The sequence below is a fragment of the Lampris incognitus genome, chromosome 16 (assembly GCF_029633865.1).
Source record: "Lampris incognitus isolate fLamInc1 chromosome 16, fLamInc1.hap2, whole genome shotgun sequence".
Classification (NCBI taxonomy): Eukaryota; Metazoa; Chordata; class Actinopteri; order Lampriformes; family Lampridae; genus Lampris; species Lampris incognitus.
The window spans coordinates 45,865,115-45,884,090 of NC_079226.1; the positions used below are offsets into that span (position 1 = coordinate 45,865,115).

General features: G+C 41.6%; 1 protein-coding gene across 1 annotated transcript in view; it reads left to right on the forward strand.

Moving 5' to 3' along the window:
• adck1 (aarF domain containing kinase 1) overlaps window positions 1–18,976 on the forward strand; it is a 162,761-nt gene that overhangs the window by 50,955 nt on the left and 92,830 nt on the right. Inside the window, exon 3 of the mRNA XM_056296407.1 lies at window positions 9,451–9,654. Coding sequence (XP_056152382.1) covers window positions 9,451–9,654 — 204 coding nt within the window. The remainder of the gene's footprint in view (window positions 1–9,450; window positions 9,655–18,976) is intronic.

Below are 18,976 nucleotides of genomic sequence, written 5' to 3' on the forward strand. Positions count from 1 at the left end.
TGTTGAGCAACTGAAGTCGTACATCAAGCAAGAATGGGGAAGAATTCCACCTACGAAGCTTCAACAAGTAGTGTCCTCAGTTCCCAAACGCTTATTGAGTGTTGTTAAAAGGAAAGGTGGTGTAACACAGTGGTGAACATGCCCCTGTCCCACCTTCTTTGGAACGTGTTGCAGGCATCACATTCACAATGAGGGAATATTTACAACGAAACAATAAAGTTTATCAGTGTGAACATTAAATATCTTGTCTTTGTAGTGTATTCAGCTGAATATAGGTGGAAAAGGATTTGCAAATCATTGTATTCTGTTTTTATTTACGTTTTACTCAACGTCCCAACTTCAGTGGAGTTGGGGTTTGTACAACCAGTTACCACAACCCACTTAACCCTGAAGGGTGTGTGGCGGTAGGGCGAGGTGAAGGACACAAACACACCTTGTGATGCGGTGAGAAGAATGCTTTCTGCACTCCACGAGGCTCCTTTGATGGAGGCACAAAGGGCAGTAAAGGGAACTTGTTGCAGGAACATTTGTGGTAACTTTTCCAGACTGGTGTGTAAACGTGAAGTACAAAATGTGGAGTTCTGTTCAGTTTTTCATCTGAATCTTTCATCTGAAAGTTTCAGATGAAAGATTCAGGCTTGTGTGCAAAAGCTGACAGGAAGTCAACTTATACTAGGCCTCAGTAATAAGAGACTGACAACACTCACCTTTCTTCAACTAATATGTAGCACGCACACACTGACACTGGTACTGACACACAACACCAGTAAACACACACCTCCTTTATGCTCCTAACATGGAGAAACACACCACCAGTAAACACACACCTCCTTTATGCTCCTAACATGGATATACACAACACCAGTAAACACACACCTCCTTTATGCTCCTAACATGGATATACACAACACCAGTAAACACACACCTCCTTTATGCTCCTAACATGGATATACACAACACCAGTAAACACACACCTCCTTTATGCTCCTAACATGGATATACACACCACCAGTAAACACACACCTCCTTTATGCTCCTAACATGGATAAACACAACACCAGTAAACACACACCTCCTTTATGCTCCTAACATGGATAAACACACCACCAGTAAACACACACCTCCTTTATGCTCCTAACGTGGATATACACAACACCAGTAAACACACACCTCCTTTATGCTCCTAACATGGATATACACAACACCAGTAAACACACACCTCCTTTATGCTCCTAACATGGATATACACACCACCAGTAAACACACACCTCCTTTATGCTCCTAACATGGATATACACAACACCAGTAAACACACACCTCCTTTATGCTCCTAACATGGATATACACAACACCAGTAAACACACACCTCCTTTATGCTCCTAACATGGATATACACAACACCAGTAAACACACACCTCCTTTATGCTCCTAACATGGATATACACAACACCAGTAAACACACACCTCCTTTATGCTCCTAACATGGATATACACACCACCAGTAAACACACACCTCCTTTATGCTCCTAACATGGATAAACACAACACCAGTAAACACACACCTCCTTTATGCTCCTAACATGGATAAACACACCACCAGTAAACACACACCTCCTTTATGCTCCTAACGTGGATATACACAACACCAGTAAACACACACCTCCTTTATGCTCCTAACGTGGATAAACACACCACCAGTAAACACACACCTCCTTTATGCTCCTAACATGGATAAACACACCACCAGTAAACACACACCTCCTTTATGCTCCTAACATGGATATACACAACACCAGTAAACACACACCTCCTTTATGCTCCTAACATGGATAAACACAACACCAGTAAATACACACCTCCTTTATGCTCCTAACATGGATATACACACCACCAGTAAACACACACCTCCTTTATGCTCCTAACGTGGATATACACACCACCAGTAAACACACACCTCCTTTATGCTCCTAACATGGATATACACACCACCAGTAAACACACACCTCCTTTATGCTCCTAACATGGATATACACACCACCAGTAAACACACACCTCCTTTATGCTCCTAACGTGGATATACACACCACCAGTAAACACACACCTCCTTTATGCTCCTAACGTGGATATACACACCACCAGTAAACACACACCTCCTTTATGCTCCTAACATGGATATACACAACACCAGTAAACACACACCTCCTTTATGCTCCTAACATGGATAAACACAACACCAGTAAATACACACCTCCTTTATGCTCCTAACGTGGATATACACACCACCAGTAAACACACACCTCCTTTATGCTCCTAACGTGGATATACACACCACCAGTAAACACACACCTCCTTTATGCTCCTAACATGGATATACACACCACCAGTAAACACACACCTCCTTTATGCTCCTAACATGGATATACACACCACCAGTAAACACACACCTCCTTTATGCTCCTAACATGGATAAACACACCACCAGTAAACACACACCTCCTTTATCCTCCTAACGTGGATATACACAACACCAGTAAGCACACACCTCCTTTATGCTCCTAACGTGGATAAACACACCACCAGTAAACACACACCTCCTTTATGCTCCTAACATGGATAAACACACCACCAGTAAACACACACCTCCTTTATGCTCCTAACATGGATATACACAACACCAGTAAACACACACCTCCTTTATGCTCCTAACGTGGATAAACACACCACCAGTAAACACACACCTCCTTTATCCTCCTAACATGGATAAACACAACACCAGTAAACACACACCTCCTTTATGCTCCTAACATGGATAAACACAACACCAGTAAACACACACCTCCTTTATGCTCCTAACATGGATATACACACCACCAGTAAACACACACCTCCTTTATGCTCCTAACATGGATAAACACACCACCAGTAAACACACACCTCCTTTATGCTCCTAACATGGATATACACAACACCAGTAAACACACACCTCCTTTATGCTCCTAACATGGATATACACAACACCAGTAAGCACACACCTCCTTTATGCTCCTAACATGGATAAACACACCACCAGTAAACACACACCTCCTTTATGCTCCTAACATGGATAAACACACCACCAGTAAACACACACCTCCTTTATCCTCCTAACATGGATAAACACAACACCAGTAAACACACACCTCCTTTATGCTCCTAACATGGATAAACACAACACCAGTAAACACACACCTCCTTTATGCTCCTAACGTGGATAAACACACCACCAGTAAACACACACCTCCTTTATCCTCCTAACATGGATAAACACAACACCAGTAAACACACACCTCCTTTATGCCCCTAACATGGATAAACACAACACCAGTAAACACACACCTCCTTTATGCTCCTAACATGGATATACACACCACCAGTAAACACACCCCTCCTTTATGCTCCTAACATGGATAAACACACCACCAGTAAACACACACCTCCTTTATGCTCCTAACATGGATGAACACACCACCAGTAAACACACACCTCCTTTATGCTCCTAACATGGATAAACACACCACCAGTAAACACACACCTCCTTTATGCTCCTAACATGGATATACACAACACCAGTAAACACACACCTCCTTTATGCTCCTAACATGGATAAACACAACACCAGTAAACACACACCTCCTTTATGCTCCTAACATGGATATACACACCACCAGTAAACACACACCTCCTTTATGCTCCTAACATGGATAAACACACCACCAGTAAACACACACCTCCTTTATGCTCCTAACATGGATATACACAACACCAGTAAACACACACCTCCTTTATGCTCCTAACGTGGATAAACACACCACCAGTAAACACACACCTCCTTTATCCTCCTAACATGGATAAACACACCACCAGTAAACACACACCTCCTTTATGCTCCTAACATGGATATACACAACACCAGTAAACACACACCTCCTTTATGCTCCTAACATGGATATACACAACACCAGTAAGCACACACCTCCTTTATGCTCCTAACGTGGATAAACACACCACCAGTAAACACACACCTCCTTTATGCTCCTAACGTGGATAAACACACCACCAGTAAACACACACCTCCTTTATCCTCCTAACATGGATAAACACAACACCAGTAAACACACACCTCCTTTATGCTCCTAACATGGATAAACACAACACCAGTAAACACACACCTCCTTTATGCTCCTAACGTGGATAAACACACCACCAGTAAACACACACCTCCTTTATCCTCCTAACATGGATAAACACAACACCAGTAAACACACACCTCCTTTATGCTCCTAACATGGATAAACACAACACCAGTAAACACACACCTCCTTTATGCTCCTAACATGGATATACACACCACCAGTAAACACACCCCTCCTTTATGCTCCTAACATGGATAAACACACCACCAGTAAACACACACCTCCTTTATGCTCCTAACATGGATAAACACACCACCAGTAAACACACACCTCCTTTATGCTCCTAACATGGATAAACACACCACCAGTAAACACACACCTCCTTTATGCTCCTAACATGGATATACACAACACCAGTAAACACACACCTCCTTTATGCTCCTAACATGGATAAACACAACACCAGTAAATACACACCTCCTTTATGCTCCTAACATGGATATACACACCACCAGTAAACACACACCTCCTTTATGCTCCTAACGTGGATATACACACCACCAGTAAACACACACCTCCTTTATGCTCCTAACATGGATATACACAACACCAGTAAACACACACCTCCTTTATGCTCCTAACATGGATAAACACAACACCAGTAAATACACACCTCCTTTATGCTCCTAACATGGATATACACACCACCAGTAAACACACACCTCCTTTATGCTCCTAACGTGGATATACACACCACCAGTAAACACACACCTCCTTTATGCTCCTAACATGGATATACACACCACCAGTAAACACACACCTCCTTTATGCTCCTAACATGGATATACACACCACCAGTAAACACACACCTCCTTTATGCTCCTAACATGGATATTACACACCACCAGTAAACACACACCTCCTTTATGCTCCTAACATGGATAAACACACCACCAGTAAACACACACCTCCTTTATCCTCCTAACGTGGATATACACAACACCAGTAAGCACACACCTCCTTTATGCTCCTAACGTGGATAAACACACCACCAGTAAACACACACCTCCTTTATGCTCCTAACATGGATAAACACACCACCAGTAAACACACACCTCCTTTATGCTCCTAACATGGATATACACAACACCAGTAAACACACACCTCCTTTATGCTCCTAACATGGATAAACACAACACCAGTAAACACACACCTCCTTTATGCTCCTAACATGGATAAACACACCACCAGTAAACACACACCTCCTTTATCCTCCTAACATGGATAAACACACCACCAGTAAACACACACCTCCTTTATCCTCCTAACATGGATAAACACAACACCAGTAAACACACACCTCCTTTATGCTCCTAACGTGGATAAACACACCACCAGTAAACACACACCTCCTTTATCCTCCTAACATGGATAAACACAACACCAGTAAACACACACCTCCTTTATGCTCCTAACATGGATAAACACAACACCAGTAAACACACACCTCCTTTATGCTCCTAACATGGATATACACACCACCAGTAAACACACCCCTCCTTTATGCTCCTAACATGGATAAACACACCACCAGTAAACACACCCCTCCTTTATGCTCCTAACATGGATAAACACACCACCAGTAAACACACACCTCCTTTATGCTCCTAACATGGATAAACACACCACCAGTAAACACACGCCTCCTGTATGCTCCTAACATGGATATACACAACACCAGTAAACACACACCTCCTTTATGCTCCTAACATGGATAAACACAACACCAGTAAATACACACCTCCTTTATGCTCCTAACATGGATATACACACCACCAGTAAACACACACCTCCTTTATGCTCCTAACGTGGATATACACACCACCAGTAAACACACACCTCCTTTATGCTCCTAACATGGATATACACAACACCAGTAAACACACACCTCCTTTATGCTCCTAACATGGATAAACACAACACCAGTAAATACACACCTCCTTTATGCTCCTAACATGGATATACACACCACCAGTAAACACACACCTCCTTTATGCTCCTAACGTGGATATACACACCACCAGTAAACACACACCTCCTTTATGCTCCTAACATGGATATACACACCACCAGTAAACACACACCTCCTTTATGCTCCTAACATGGATATACACACCACCAGTAAACACACACCTCCTTTATGCTCCTAACATGGATATTACACACCACCAGTAAACACACACCTCCTTTATGCTCCTAACATGGATAAACACACCACCAGTAAACACACACCTCCTTTATCCTCCTAACGTGGATATACACAACACCAGTAAGCACACACCTCCTTTATGCTCCTAACGTGGATAAACACACCACCAGTAAACACACACCTCCTTTATGCTCCTAACATGGATAAACACACCACCAGTAAACACACACCTCCTTTATGCTCCTAACGTGGATATACACAAGACCAGTAAACACACACCTCCTTTATGCTCCTAACATGGATAAACACAACACCAGTAAACACACACCTCCTTTATGCTCCTAACATGGATAAACACACCACCAGTAAACACACACCTCCTTTATCCTCCTAACATGGATAAACACACCACCAGTAAACACACACCTCCTTTATCCTCCTAACATGGATAAACACAACACCAGTAAACACACACCTCCTTTATGCTCCTAACGTGGATAAACACACCACCAGTAAACACACACCTACTTTATCCTCCTAACATGGATAAACACAACACCAGTAAACACACACCTCCTTTATGCTCCTAACATGGATAAACACAACACCAGTAAACACACACCTCCTTTATGCTCCTAACATGGATATACACACCACCAGTAAACACACACCTCCTTTATGCTCCTAACATGGATATACACACCACCAGTAAACACACACCTCCTTTATGCTCCTAACATGGATAAACACACCACCAGTAAACACACACCTCCTTTATGCTCCTAACATGGATATACACAACACCAGTAAACACACACCTCCTTTATGCTCCTAACATGGATATACACAACACCAGTAAGCACACACCTCCTTTATGCTCCTAACGTGGATAAACACACCACCAGTAAACACACACCTCCTTTATGCTCCTAACGTGGATAAACACACCACCAGTAAACACACACCTCCTTTATCCTCCTAACATGGATAAACACAACACCAGTAAACACACACCTCCTTTATGCTCCTAACATGGATAAACACAACACCAGTAAACACACACCTCCTTTATGCTCCTAACGTGGATAAACACACCACCAGTAAACACACACCTCCTTTATCCTCCTAACATGGATAAACACAACACCAGTAAACACACACCTCCTTTATGCTCCTAACATGGATAAACACAACACCAGTAAACACACACCTCCTTTATGCTCCTAACATGGATATACACACCACCAGTAAACACACCCCTCCTTTATGCTCCTAACATGGATAAACACACCACCAGTAAACACACACCTCCTTTATGCTCCTAACATGGATGAACACACCACCAGTAAACACACACCTCCTTTATGCTCCTAACATGGATAAACACACCACCAGTAAACACACACCTCCTTTATGCTCCTAACATGGATATACACAACACCAGTAAACACACACCTCCTTTATGCTCCTAACATGGATAAACACAACACCAGTAAACACACACCTCCTTTATGCTCCTAACATGGATATACACACCACCAGTAAACACACACCTCCTTTATGCTCCTAACGTGGATATACACACCACCAGTAAACATACACCTCCTTTATGCTCCTAACATGGATATACACACCACCAGTAAACACACACCTCCTTTATGCTCCTAACGTGGATAAACACACCACCAGTAAACACACACCTCCTTTAAGCTCCTAACGTGGATAAACACACCACCAGTAAACATACACCTCCTTTATGCTCCTAACATAGATAAACACAACACCAGTAAGCACACACCTCCTTTATGCTCCTAACATGGATAAACACACCACCAGTAAACACACACCTCCTTTATGCTCCTAACATGGATAAACACAACACCAGTAAACACACACCTCCTTTATGCTCCTAACATAGATAAACACAACACCAGTAAAAACACACCTCCTTTATGCTCCTAACATGGATAAACACAACACCAGTAAACACACACCTCCTTTATGCTCCTAACATGGATATACACACCACCAGTAAACACACACCTCCTTTATGCTCTTAACATAGATATACACAACACCAGTAAACACACACCTCCTTTATGCTCCTAACATAGATAAACACAACACCAGTAAACACACACCTCCTTTTGCTCCTAACATAAACACAACACCAGTAAACACACACCTCCTTTATGCTCCTAATATAAACACAACACCAGTAAGCACACACCTCCTTTATGCTCCTAACATGGATATACACAACACCAGTAAACACACACCTCCTTTATGCTCCTAATATAAACACAACACCAGTAAACACACACCTCCTTTATGCTCCTAACATGGATATACACAACACCAGTAAACACACACCTCCTTTATGCTCCTAACATAGATAAACACAACACCAGTAAACACACACCTCCTTTTGCTCCTAACATAAACACAACACCAGTAAACACACACCTCCTTTATGCTCCTAATATAAACACAACACCAGTAAGCACACACCTCCTTTATGCTCCTAACATGGATATACACAACACCAGTAAACACACACCTCCTTTATGCTCCTAATATAAACACAACACCAGTAAACACACACCTCCTTTATGCTCCTAACATGGATATACACAACACCAGTAAACACACACCTCCTTTATACTCCTAACATAGATAAACACAACACCAGTAAACACACACCTCCTTTTGCTCCTAACATAAACACAACACCAGTAAACACACACCTCCTTTATGCTCCTAATATAAACACAACACCAGTAAGCACACACCTCCTTTATGCTCCTAACATGGATATACACAACACCAGTAAACACACACCTCCTTTCAGAACCGCTCGGCCAGTTGGGCAGTTACATGCCGTCACTGGAAGTGTTATGATCCGGGTCACATGTCCTGACTGCTAGAGAACAAGTGAGGGGATGCACCTCTGAGGGCTTGCGTTACCATTTCGGGCGATGGCTCGGGCATGTTTTCGTATGGGAAGTAACCTATCAACCCTCTTCTCTTCTCTCTGACCGCCTTGCTGACCACCTGGTCAACATGTAGGTGCATCTACGCTCAGCGCTGCGGCTCCGGGAACTGTGCTGCGCCAACCGAGGCACCTTCATCAAGGTGGGGCAGCACCTGGGTGCTCTGGACTACTTGCTCCCTGAGGAGTACACGTCCACACTCAAGGTACTCCACAGCCAGGCCCCAGAGAGCAGCATGGAGGAAATCCAGCAGGTCATCAGGGAGGACCTGGGGAAGGAGGTCAGTGATGGAACAGCCTTTATTACTCCTTCAGTGGGTTCGGATGTGGGTTCAGTAATGTAATTGAAAATACTCTTATTACTATTAATCATTAGTAGACCATCACAATGTTTGACATTATCAGTTTATTATTTCGCTCAGTTTATTATTTCACTTTGATATTATGAGTGGGGTCGTTACCCTCGGGCGTGGTTTGGTTTTTTAGATGTAGAGTTTGATGCCAGAGTCAGATTCCACTGGTGCTCATGTGTGTATTTGTGTGTCAGTTTGCATCTTCCTTAATCTTTATACTTTACTCATGACGTCATCAAAACTCCCCTGTTAGCTCTAGTCACTTTAAATCCCATTGTAGTATAACTTTTTGCTTGCTAGCAATTCCTGTAGCCTCAAGCAGTATATGCACCACAGTTTGACCCTGTTTTTACTACATTACCCGTACACTAACTGTATACTTATCCCGTTTTTACCGTATTACCCGTATACTACCTGTATACTTATCCAGTTTTACTACATTAACTGTATACTAACTGTACATGTATCCCATTTTTACTAAATTACATATATACTAATCACGTTTTTACTACATTACTCATATGCTAACTGTATACTTATCCCGTTTTTACTGCATTACCCATATACTAACTGCATACTATCCAGGATTTACTACATTACCCGTATACTAACTGTATACTTAACCCGTTTTTACTACATTACCCATATACTAATTGTATGCTTAGCCTGGTTTTACTACATTACCCATATACTAACTGTATATTAATCCTGTGTTTACTACATTACCCGTATACTAAATGTATACTTATCCCGTTTTACTACATTACCCATATACTAACTGTATATTAATCCCGTGTTTACTACATTACCCATACACTAAATGCATACTTATCCTGTTTTACTACATTACCTATATACTAACTATATACTTATCGACTTCCGGTTATGGCGAGGTGCTAGGAGGTCGCAACTTTTAAGTTCTGCTGCTAGCATGCAATCAATCCTACAACACTAATCAGAATCTTATTTAAAATTAAGCAACACGTTTATAACAGTATCAGGAATCGATAATGTCTCGAAAAAGTGGCAAAAAGGGCCAAAACAAACCACGATACGAGGACGAACATTCGGAGGGTGAAAAAACGAGCAACGTCATGGCCGACATGGAGGACGACCTTGACGAAGGAGATGGCGAAATATTTGACCCAGACAAGAATAGCAATCAAGATATCATGAAGGCCATGGTGTCCTTGAAAAGTGGACTTTATAAGAGAATGGATGTTGTGCAAGCAACAATTACGGATGTAAGAAAGCAGATACAAGAATTCACAGGGCGTATAGCACACGCAGAACAACAGATTTCTGATGTGGAAGACACCTTGAATGGGCTACTATCCAAAGTGAGCACATTGGAAAGCACCGTTAAAAATCTCGCCAACAAAGTGTCTGTGAATGTTCTCCTTCATCCAGGTCATGGTTATCTAAAGGAGTTGAATCAAGTGCAACTGGTCTTGGTATGTATCCGTGAAGACGTTTCGCCTCTCATCCAAGAGGCTTCCTCAGTTCGTGCCTTTCTGACTAGACCAAGCTAGTCTGAGAGGCGAAACGTCTTCACGGATATATACCAAGTCCAGTTGCACTTGATTCAACTCCTTTGGACTTGCCAACAAAGTGGACGACTTGGGATGCAGAAGTCGGCGAAACAATGTGAGAATGGTGGGGTTACCGGGGAAGGTAGAGGGCCAGGACGCAGCTGCGCTTTTGGAAAAGTGGCTGCCGGAGGCTCTGAGCTTGGAACCACAAGAGGCCTTGGTAATCAAGCGGGCTCAGAGAATCGGTGGTCCACCAAACAACGACTCGCGCACGACACGCCCAAGGACATTTATTATGAAGTTCTTGAACTTTAAGGACAAGGAGAGAGTTCTGAAGGCCGCCAGAACTAAAGGAAAGGTCCTTTACAATAACGAGCAAGTTCGTTTTCATCCAGACCTTTCCGCCGGTGTGCACAGGATGCAGCGCGGCTACGATGAAGTGCGAAAGAAGCTGCGAGACAAGGGGATTCACAAGCACAGAATCCTCTTTCCAGCCTGGCTCTTGGAGACACACGATGAGAGGTCTCACTCCTTCCAGACTCCGGCAGAAGTGGACACGTTTATCCAGTCTCTTGGAATGACCGAGGCGGACCTGACGTGGGAATGTTCCGTCAGGAAAGTGTAACGACAATAGCCCTACTAACGTTAGTTAAACTAGGCCTGTAGCCTAGCCTAGCCTAGGCTACTCTACTTTATAGCCTATTGTTTCCACAAAAGGAGACACGATTATTCTGACCCGTTTCTGTAAGCGGTAGTTATAGAGTGGTAGGGGAGGGGGGTGTCCAGAGGAAATGGAGTCCAAGCTCACATGGGATTCGGGGGGGGGGGGCGTTTTTGTTGTTTTTTTTGGTGGGTTTTTCCCCCTCATGTTTTGTGGGTGTGGCTTGTCAATGTATTTTATCAAAACGATCCTTAAAGATATATTGTACTGCATATTGTAACTAATTTCTGATAGTTGTAAGATACAATTCAGCTCATGGAACTGTAGGGGTCTGAACAAACTTACAAAGGTGAAACAAGTGATGAGCAGGATAAAATTCTTGACATCAAAAGTAGTTTTTTTTATAAGAAACTCATCTGCTGAGTGGGGATATTTCCAAAATAAGAAGAAGACTAGTAAGTGACCCGCAACCAAGTTGCGGTGATCATGACGTTTATTAGCCTTCCCCCGGCCCCTAAACCCCCCCCCCCACTCCAACTCCCTCCCCCCAAAGATGCTCAGAATCATCTGAAATGCCGAGAAAAGTGGTTTTTAGCCATTTTTAGAAAAACGCATATTTTGCATATTCATGCATAATTATGTATAATTTTAATTTTCTGGGATTTTTCCCTTACTCTCTGAGACAATACCTACCACCTCCAAAAAGAATTAGGATCATAAATGCTTTAGTTTTCGGTCCCGCTATCTACACTAACTAACTAACACACACACACTAACACCACACACACACACATTACGAAAATATATGAGTAGATAAAATATTATCGTAGGAATAAATATTGTAGCGAATTCGGGGGACAACGCAACCACAGGAACTGCCGCGGCCGGGAAGCGAACCCGTATCGCCCACACTGCAGGAGACATCGCTAACCGCTCGACTAAAGGGTCAGACCCGCCAGCCAGCAGCCAGCATGTCTACTTAGCACGTTACAATATAGACCGGTCTCATCATCATTGGAAAATATAAAATAGATAAATTTTTAATTTTCTGCTATTTTTTATAGGTGCCCCTGATCATCCCCAATAACCTCCAAAAAGAATCAAGGCCCCAAGTGCTTTAGTTTGGCCGTTTATAGACTCTCACACAGACACACACCACACACCAGTCACACATTGTGAAAATACAGGAGTAGATGACAGGGTCAGGTGTTGTCTGCTTCCTGTACCACCCATGCTAGAGGGGTTATGATACTAGTCCGTAAATCTGTCCCACTACAGATCCAAAATATAGTCAAGGACCCTTCAGGTAGATATATCATGGTCCAGGGTACTTTATTATCTGAAAATATAACTTTGATAAATGTGTATGGCCCCAATGAGGATGATCCCAAATTCTATGATAATTTGTTTCTGACTGCTTCAAATCTCCCTGGGCAATACATAATAGCTGGCGACTTTAGTTGCACATTGGATCCATTAAGAGACAGACCAACTGGTTTAGATGATACTCACATCAGGTCGAGAAAGACAATGCACCATTTTATGAAAGAGTTGAATTTGTTGGATATTTGGAGGCATGGTAAACCAAATGCAGTAGAATATCCCCTGTTATTCCAGAATTCATAAAACTCACTCACGTATAGACTACTTTTTAGTTTCAGCACTGCTTGTTTCCAAAATTGACGAATTTCATTAGAGTAGTATAGTTATATCTGATCATGCAGCTGTATCCTTGATTTATAAAGATACTAAACTAGTGAGTGATCCCCCAAGATGGCGTTTTCAGCCAGGATGGCTTATGAACCCCACATTCATAGTTTTTTTTAGATAAACAAATTGACTTATATTTTTAATGTAACACATCCCAGACATTTGCTAGCACAAGATGGAAGGCATTCAAGGCCTTTATTAGGCGTCATATAATTTCTTTTACTAGTTCAAAGAAAAAGAGTGCGCAACTTGAAATGAAGACATTAGATGAGGAAATAAAAAAAAAATTGAAATGGATATCTACCATAACAGACTTATCTCTACAGATAAACATACACAATTACTCCTACTTAGATCTCAGTATAACAAATTATCAGCTAATAAAGCAGCTAACGATTTACTGAGACTCAAACAGTCCTACTATGACCAGGGGGAAAAGCCCGGAAAACTCCTAGCATGGCGCATTAAACACCAGCAAACAGAAGGTCTATTAACTGTATAGAAACTCCAAATGGTAGAACTATAGTAGACCCTGCAAAGATTAATGAAGCCTTCAGAATCTTCTATGGGAAATTGTATAGCTCTGAGTGCTCTTCTAGCCTGGACATGCAGACAGAAATCCCAAACAACTTTAATATACCCAGAATTTCTGAAGAGCAAAGTAAAATATTAGACAGAAGTATAACAAAATTGGAAATTGCAGAAGCGATTGGCTGTATGCAGGCTGGAAAAACAGCGGGTCCAGATGGCATCCCCATAGATATTTATATATAAAAAAATCAATCCAAATGACTTTCACCCCTTTTGGAGATGTTTCAGGAGTGCTTTGAGGATGGTCTTCTTCCCACATCCATGCGGGGTGCCCTAATCACACTACTTCCAAAGCCAGGCAACCCAAATACAAAATGTGAAAATATGCGTCCAACTAGCCTTTTAAATTCAGATACAAAAATACTCTGTAAAGTTCTTGCAAGAAGATTGGAGGACTTGTTTCCTCAGGTGGTGGGGCAAGACCAAAACGGATTTATCTAAGGTAGACAGGGCTTTCATAATGTCAGACGAGTGCTCAATATTTTACACAGCCAGATAGAGGCGACAGACACTGCCTTACTCTCACTTGATGCCGAGAAGGCCTTTGACCGTGTTGAATGGCCTTATTTGTTCGAGGTGCTCTCCCACTTTGGCTTTGGAGATACATTTTGTAAATGGGTTAGATTGCTCTGTACTGGGCTTACTGCGGAAGTCCTGACTAATAGTATGATTTCTAAACCTTTTAACATCTCTAGAAGTTGCCCTTTATCACCACTGCTTTTTATCCTTGCGATAGAGCCATTTGCTGTAGCGGTGAGGATGCACAGTGACACTTATGGAATTCGAGAAGGTCATTTAGAACATAAAATAGCTCTCTTTGCTGATGATGTAACTTTGCTCCTAAAAAATCTACATAGCTCTATCCCTGTACTCCTAGGTTTTATTGAAACATTTGGAAAAATATCTGGATATAAAGTTAATCATCCAAAATCATCTATAATGCTACTTAATGAATCAGAGAAGGAAAATAGCCATGTTTATGCTTCTACTTTCAATTCAACGGATAATTTCACATATTTGGGAATAAAAATTGTCCCTGAGGTGAATAAGATTGCTCAGATAAATTATGACCCAATTCTGGAAGCTAGTATCTCATCAATAGAACGTTGGACATCTTTACCTATTTCAATGATTGGCAGGATAAATATTCTAATAATGAACATACTCCCTAAATTTCTTTATTTGTTCCAGAATATCCCCCTGCCCCCTCCCTCATCTTTGTTTACTAGAATCAAGAAATTGTTTGCCAACTTTATTTGACAAAATAAGCGTCCCAGATTACGTCTATCTTTACTGTATCTACCATATGACCGAGGAGGCCTTAAATGCCCAAACAGCCAATGGTATTACTGGGCAGCTCAATTGTGGTCCATTATGTTTTATTTTTCATCCAGAACCCCCCCTGCTTGGTTGGATTTGGAATCCTCATCTGTTACACCAAGATTACCACTGCACTTATATTTGTATTCAGCAGGTCGTAAATACCTGAGGAAAAATACAGAGAACCCCGTTATATCAAATATGGTTGATGTTCGGCTTGACACTTGTAAATATTTGAATATAAACTCTTCCTGGTCACGCTTCAGTCCTATTTGGGGTAATGCCAATTTTAAACCAGGGATAAGTGATACAGGATTTTGAATGTGAGCTGAAAAGGGGTTAATGAAAGTGCAAGACATGTACAGTGAAGAGGAAGTATTTGTCATTTGCAGAAATATTAACCAAATATCACATTCCAAAGAATATTTTTTTCAAATATCTTCAACTTAGGAGCTTTATATCCACATCTCAAAACCATTCATTAGATAAACCTGGCATTTCTCAACTAGAGGGAGCAGTCTCAAGACATTGTTATGATAAAGGTTTAATTTCAACTCTGTATGACTTGTGTGTGTCAGCATCTGATGATTCATCTGAATCAAAACTGAGATGATGGGAGGAAGATATAGGGGAGGACATAGCTTTAGAAGACTGGAGTGAGGCATGTAAGGAGGCACAGAGGCAGACAATCAGCAGTAGCTTGAAACTCAGTAGAAATGGCTGATGTGGACATACATAACTCCGGTTGAAATACATAAGTTTAATGATGACATTCCTGATACTTGTATCAAGTGTAAGGACACAAGAGCAACACTATATCATTGTATATGGGAATGTGTGAAAGTGAAAACCTTTTGGCAAGATGTTATTAATATGATCTATCAAATTTTATCAAAGAAACTACCATTGGATCCCAAGCTTTTTATTCTTGGTATATATCCTACCAACCCACATTTACAAAGCAGAGAGTTCAGGTTCATAGACATGTGTATACTCCAAGCTAAACGTATAATTGCTCTTAATTGGAAAAATGTTGATGGACCAAGAATTGGAATGTGGTTCAAAGAAATGGCGTCAAACATGTCAATGGAAAAGATAACGTATATTGTTAGACGTAAACAGAATGTTGTGATGATATTCTGTCTCCTCTGTCTTCGGGAGCAGGTACGTGCTTCCCCATGTGAGCCATTTGGGACATTTCTTTGGATTCTTGATGATATCATTGTAGGCCCATGCGAGGTATTTGTGGATGGTGGGTGGGTTCTTGATCCAGAAGTTGGCAATTCTGTCTATCCCTGGTGCCTTCCAGCTGTTGGTCTTGTTGATGGCAGCAGTGGTTTATGTCTGACCATTCTTGGTGCTCTATATGTTTGTATTGATCCTGTTGTTGCTGGATCCATGTATTGCCCTCATTGTGTCTTTTGTTGTTCTCCTATATCTTACTGCAGAACTCCTCGACTTCTTTAATTGTAGGTGGTTCATTGACGTCTATCTTCTTCTTGCCCAGCTCACGATAGAATTTTCTGGCGTCTTCTTTGAAGATCTTGTTTTGCCAAAAGAACTTGCTCCTCTTGTCGAATCTCCTGAGTCTCAGTGCCTTTGCTTGAATCTGTTGTTTCAGCATCTCTCTGACTATTGGTATGTCATTCTTCTTTTTGATGTTGAATTTTCGTTCCAGTTGTTTCCTTTTTCTCTCTTTGATGTTGGAGTTTTTCTCGACTTCATTCAGGAGTGATAATTGTCTCCGCAGTTTCCTAATATGCTTCTCAATTTTTCTCCTTCCAAACTGGTTGCTTTCTCTTCCATTTCTGTTGTTGTCTTGGTCTTTTTCCTACTGTGTCTGCTATGGCTGAAGCGGCCCCATATATGAGCTGGTTGATTTCTGTTAGGTTCATAGGTCTTGTCATCTCGCCCTTGATGTTTTGGATGACTTCGTTAACGAGTCTGATGGCTTCTTTGGAGTGGTGGTCTTTCTTGATCTTTGGGATTATTAGTTGTTCTTCAATAGGAATTTCTTTCAGGGTTTCCCATCTCTGCCGGATGCTTACTGTCATCTCTGCTTCTTTCTCATTGTTTTCTTCCTGGACTGCCTCTGCTTGGTGTTGTACTTCTGGGGTGTCTGTGATGGTGGTTCCTGCTTGTTCTTCTTCCTCTTCACCAGTTGCTGCTGTCTCATCTGGTTTGTTGATGCTCAGCTCCTCGATGTTTGTGTTGGGGATGCTCTCCCTGGTCTTTTTTCGTATGTTTTTGAGTTCCAGGTCTGTTAGTCTTTGGTTTTTAATGATGTCGCGCCTGATATTGGAGTTTGTTGGCATCCAGATTCAATCTGTCCGTGGGGTGTTTTTGTCGCCATATATTTTAGGCAGCTTTGGACGTTGACGTTACTGTCGGGTTTAGTGAAGCAGTGTAGAAGGCTTCCATGGCATCTATATACTCTTCCCTAGACCATTTCGGTCTTGTTCTTTTTGTTGGGTTTTTAGTTGTTGTACATAGAAGGCCACTGTGAGGAGTGTCCTTGGTGTGGCGTTCCTCTAGTACTTGGTGGGTAGAGTTTGTTTCAGTAGCAGTCTTTTTGATCCCAGCCTGGTTCCTCGCTGGGGATCACAGTCCTTGTTGACCCGTGCGACAACTGATGCGGTATGGTGATTTAGTTAGTCGTAATTGCAACATTGTGTTTAATTGTCAGAGCCCCTTTGGGCGCTTGTATTACTGGCTTGCCATAATTGCGTTGCCCGGTCCGTGCCACGTCAAGGAGGGGCTGTACTTCTATGGACCAAATTATTATTATTATTATTATTATACAAATTTCCTTTAACTCCATGGCATAATACAACATAATAACTGGGCCCATTCCTTGGGCCTAGGGTTAGAATGAGGTAGAAGTCTATTTGATGGGTAGTGCCTTTCTTAGGATATAAGATGTTCCAATTAGTGTGATCTTCTGAAGTTCTTGTATTCTCATGTTACCCGGGATCGATTGGGTGTATTTCTCCATCCCTTTTTTTTTTTTACAAGTCCCAGGGCTCCTATCACTACTGGTATTGTTGTGGTTTTCATTCCCCACATTCGTTCAATCTCGATTTCAAGGTATTTATATTTCTTTATTATTATTATCATCATTATTATTATTGTTATTAATCATGTTATTATTGTCATTATTATTATTGTTATTGTTAATATTATTATTGTTATTATTAGTGTTATTATTTTTATTAGAGTGTGTGGGGTGAAGGTGTGGTTAATGGCATAATCTTCAGCCCTGTAGCCCAGCAGGAGAGAGAACTAGGTGCTCTGGGATTTTGTTTGTCCTTGTAAGGGATCCGCTTGATCAGTTAGAAGACCGGCTTGGTTCTTCTGTTGTCTTGGTACCAGAGATTCCTCTCTCTCTCGGGACTGTTCGACTTCCAGGAAGTCCTGATTGCTCTGCCAGTCATGT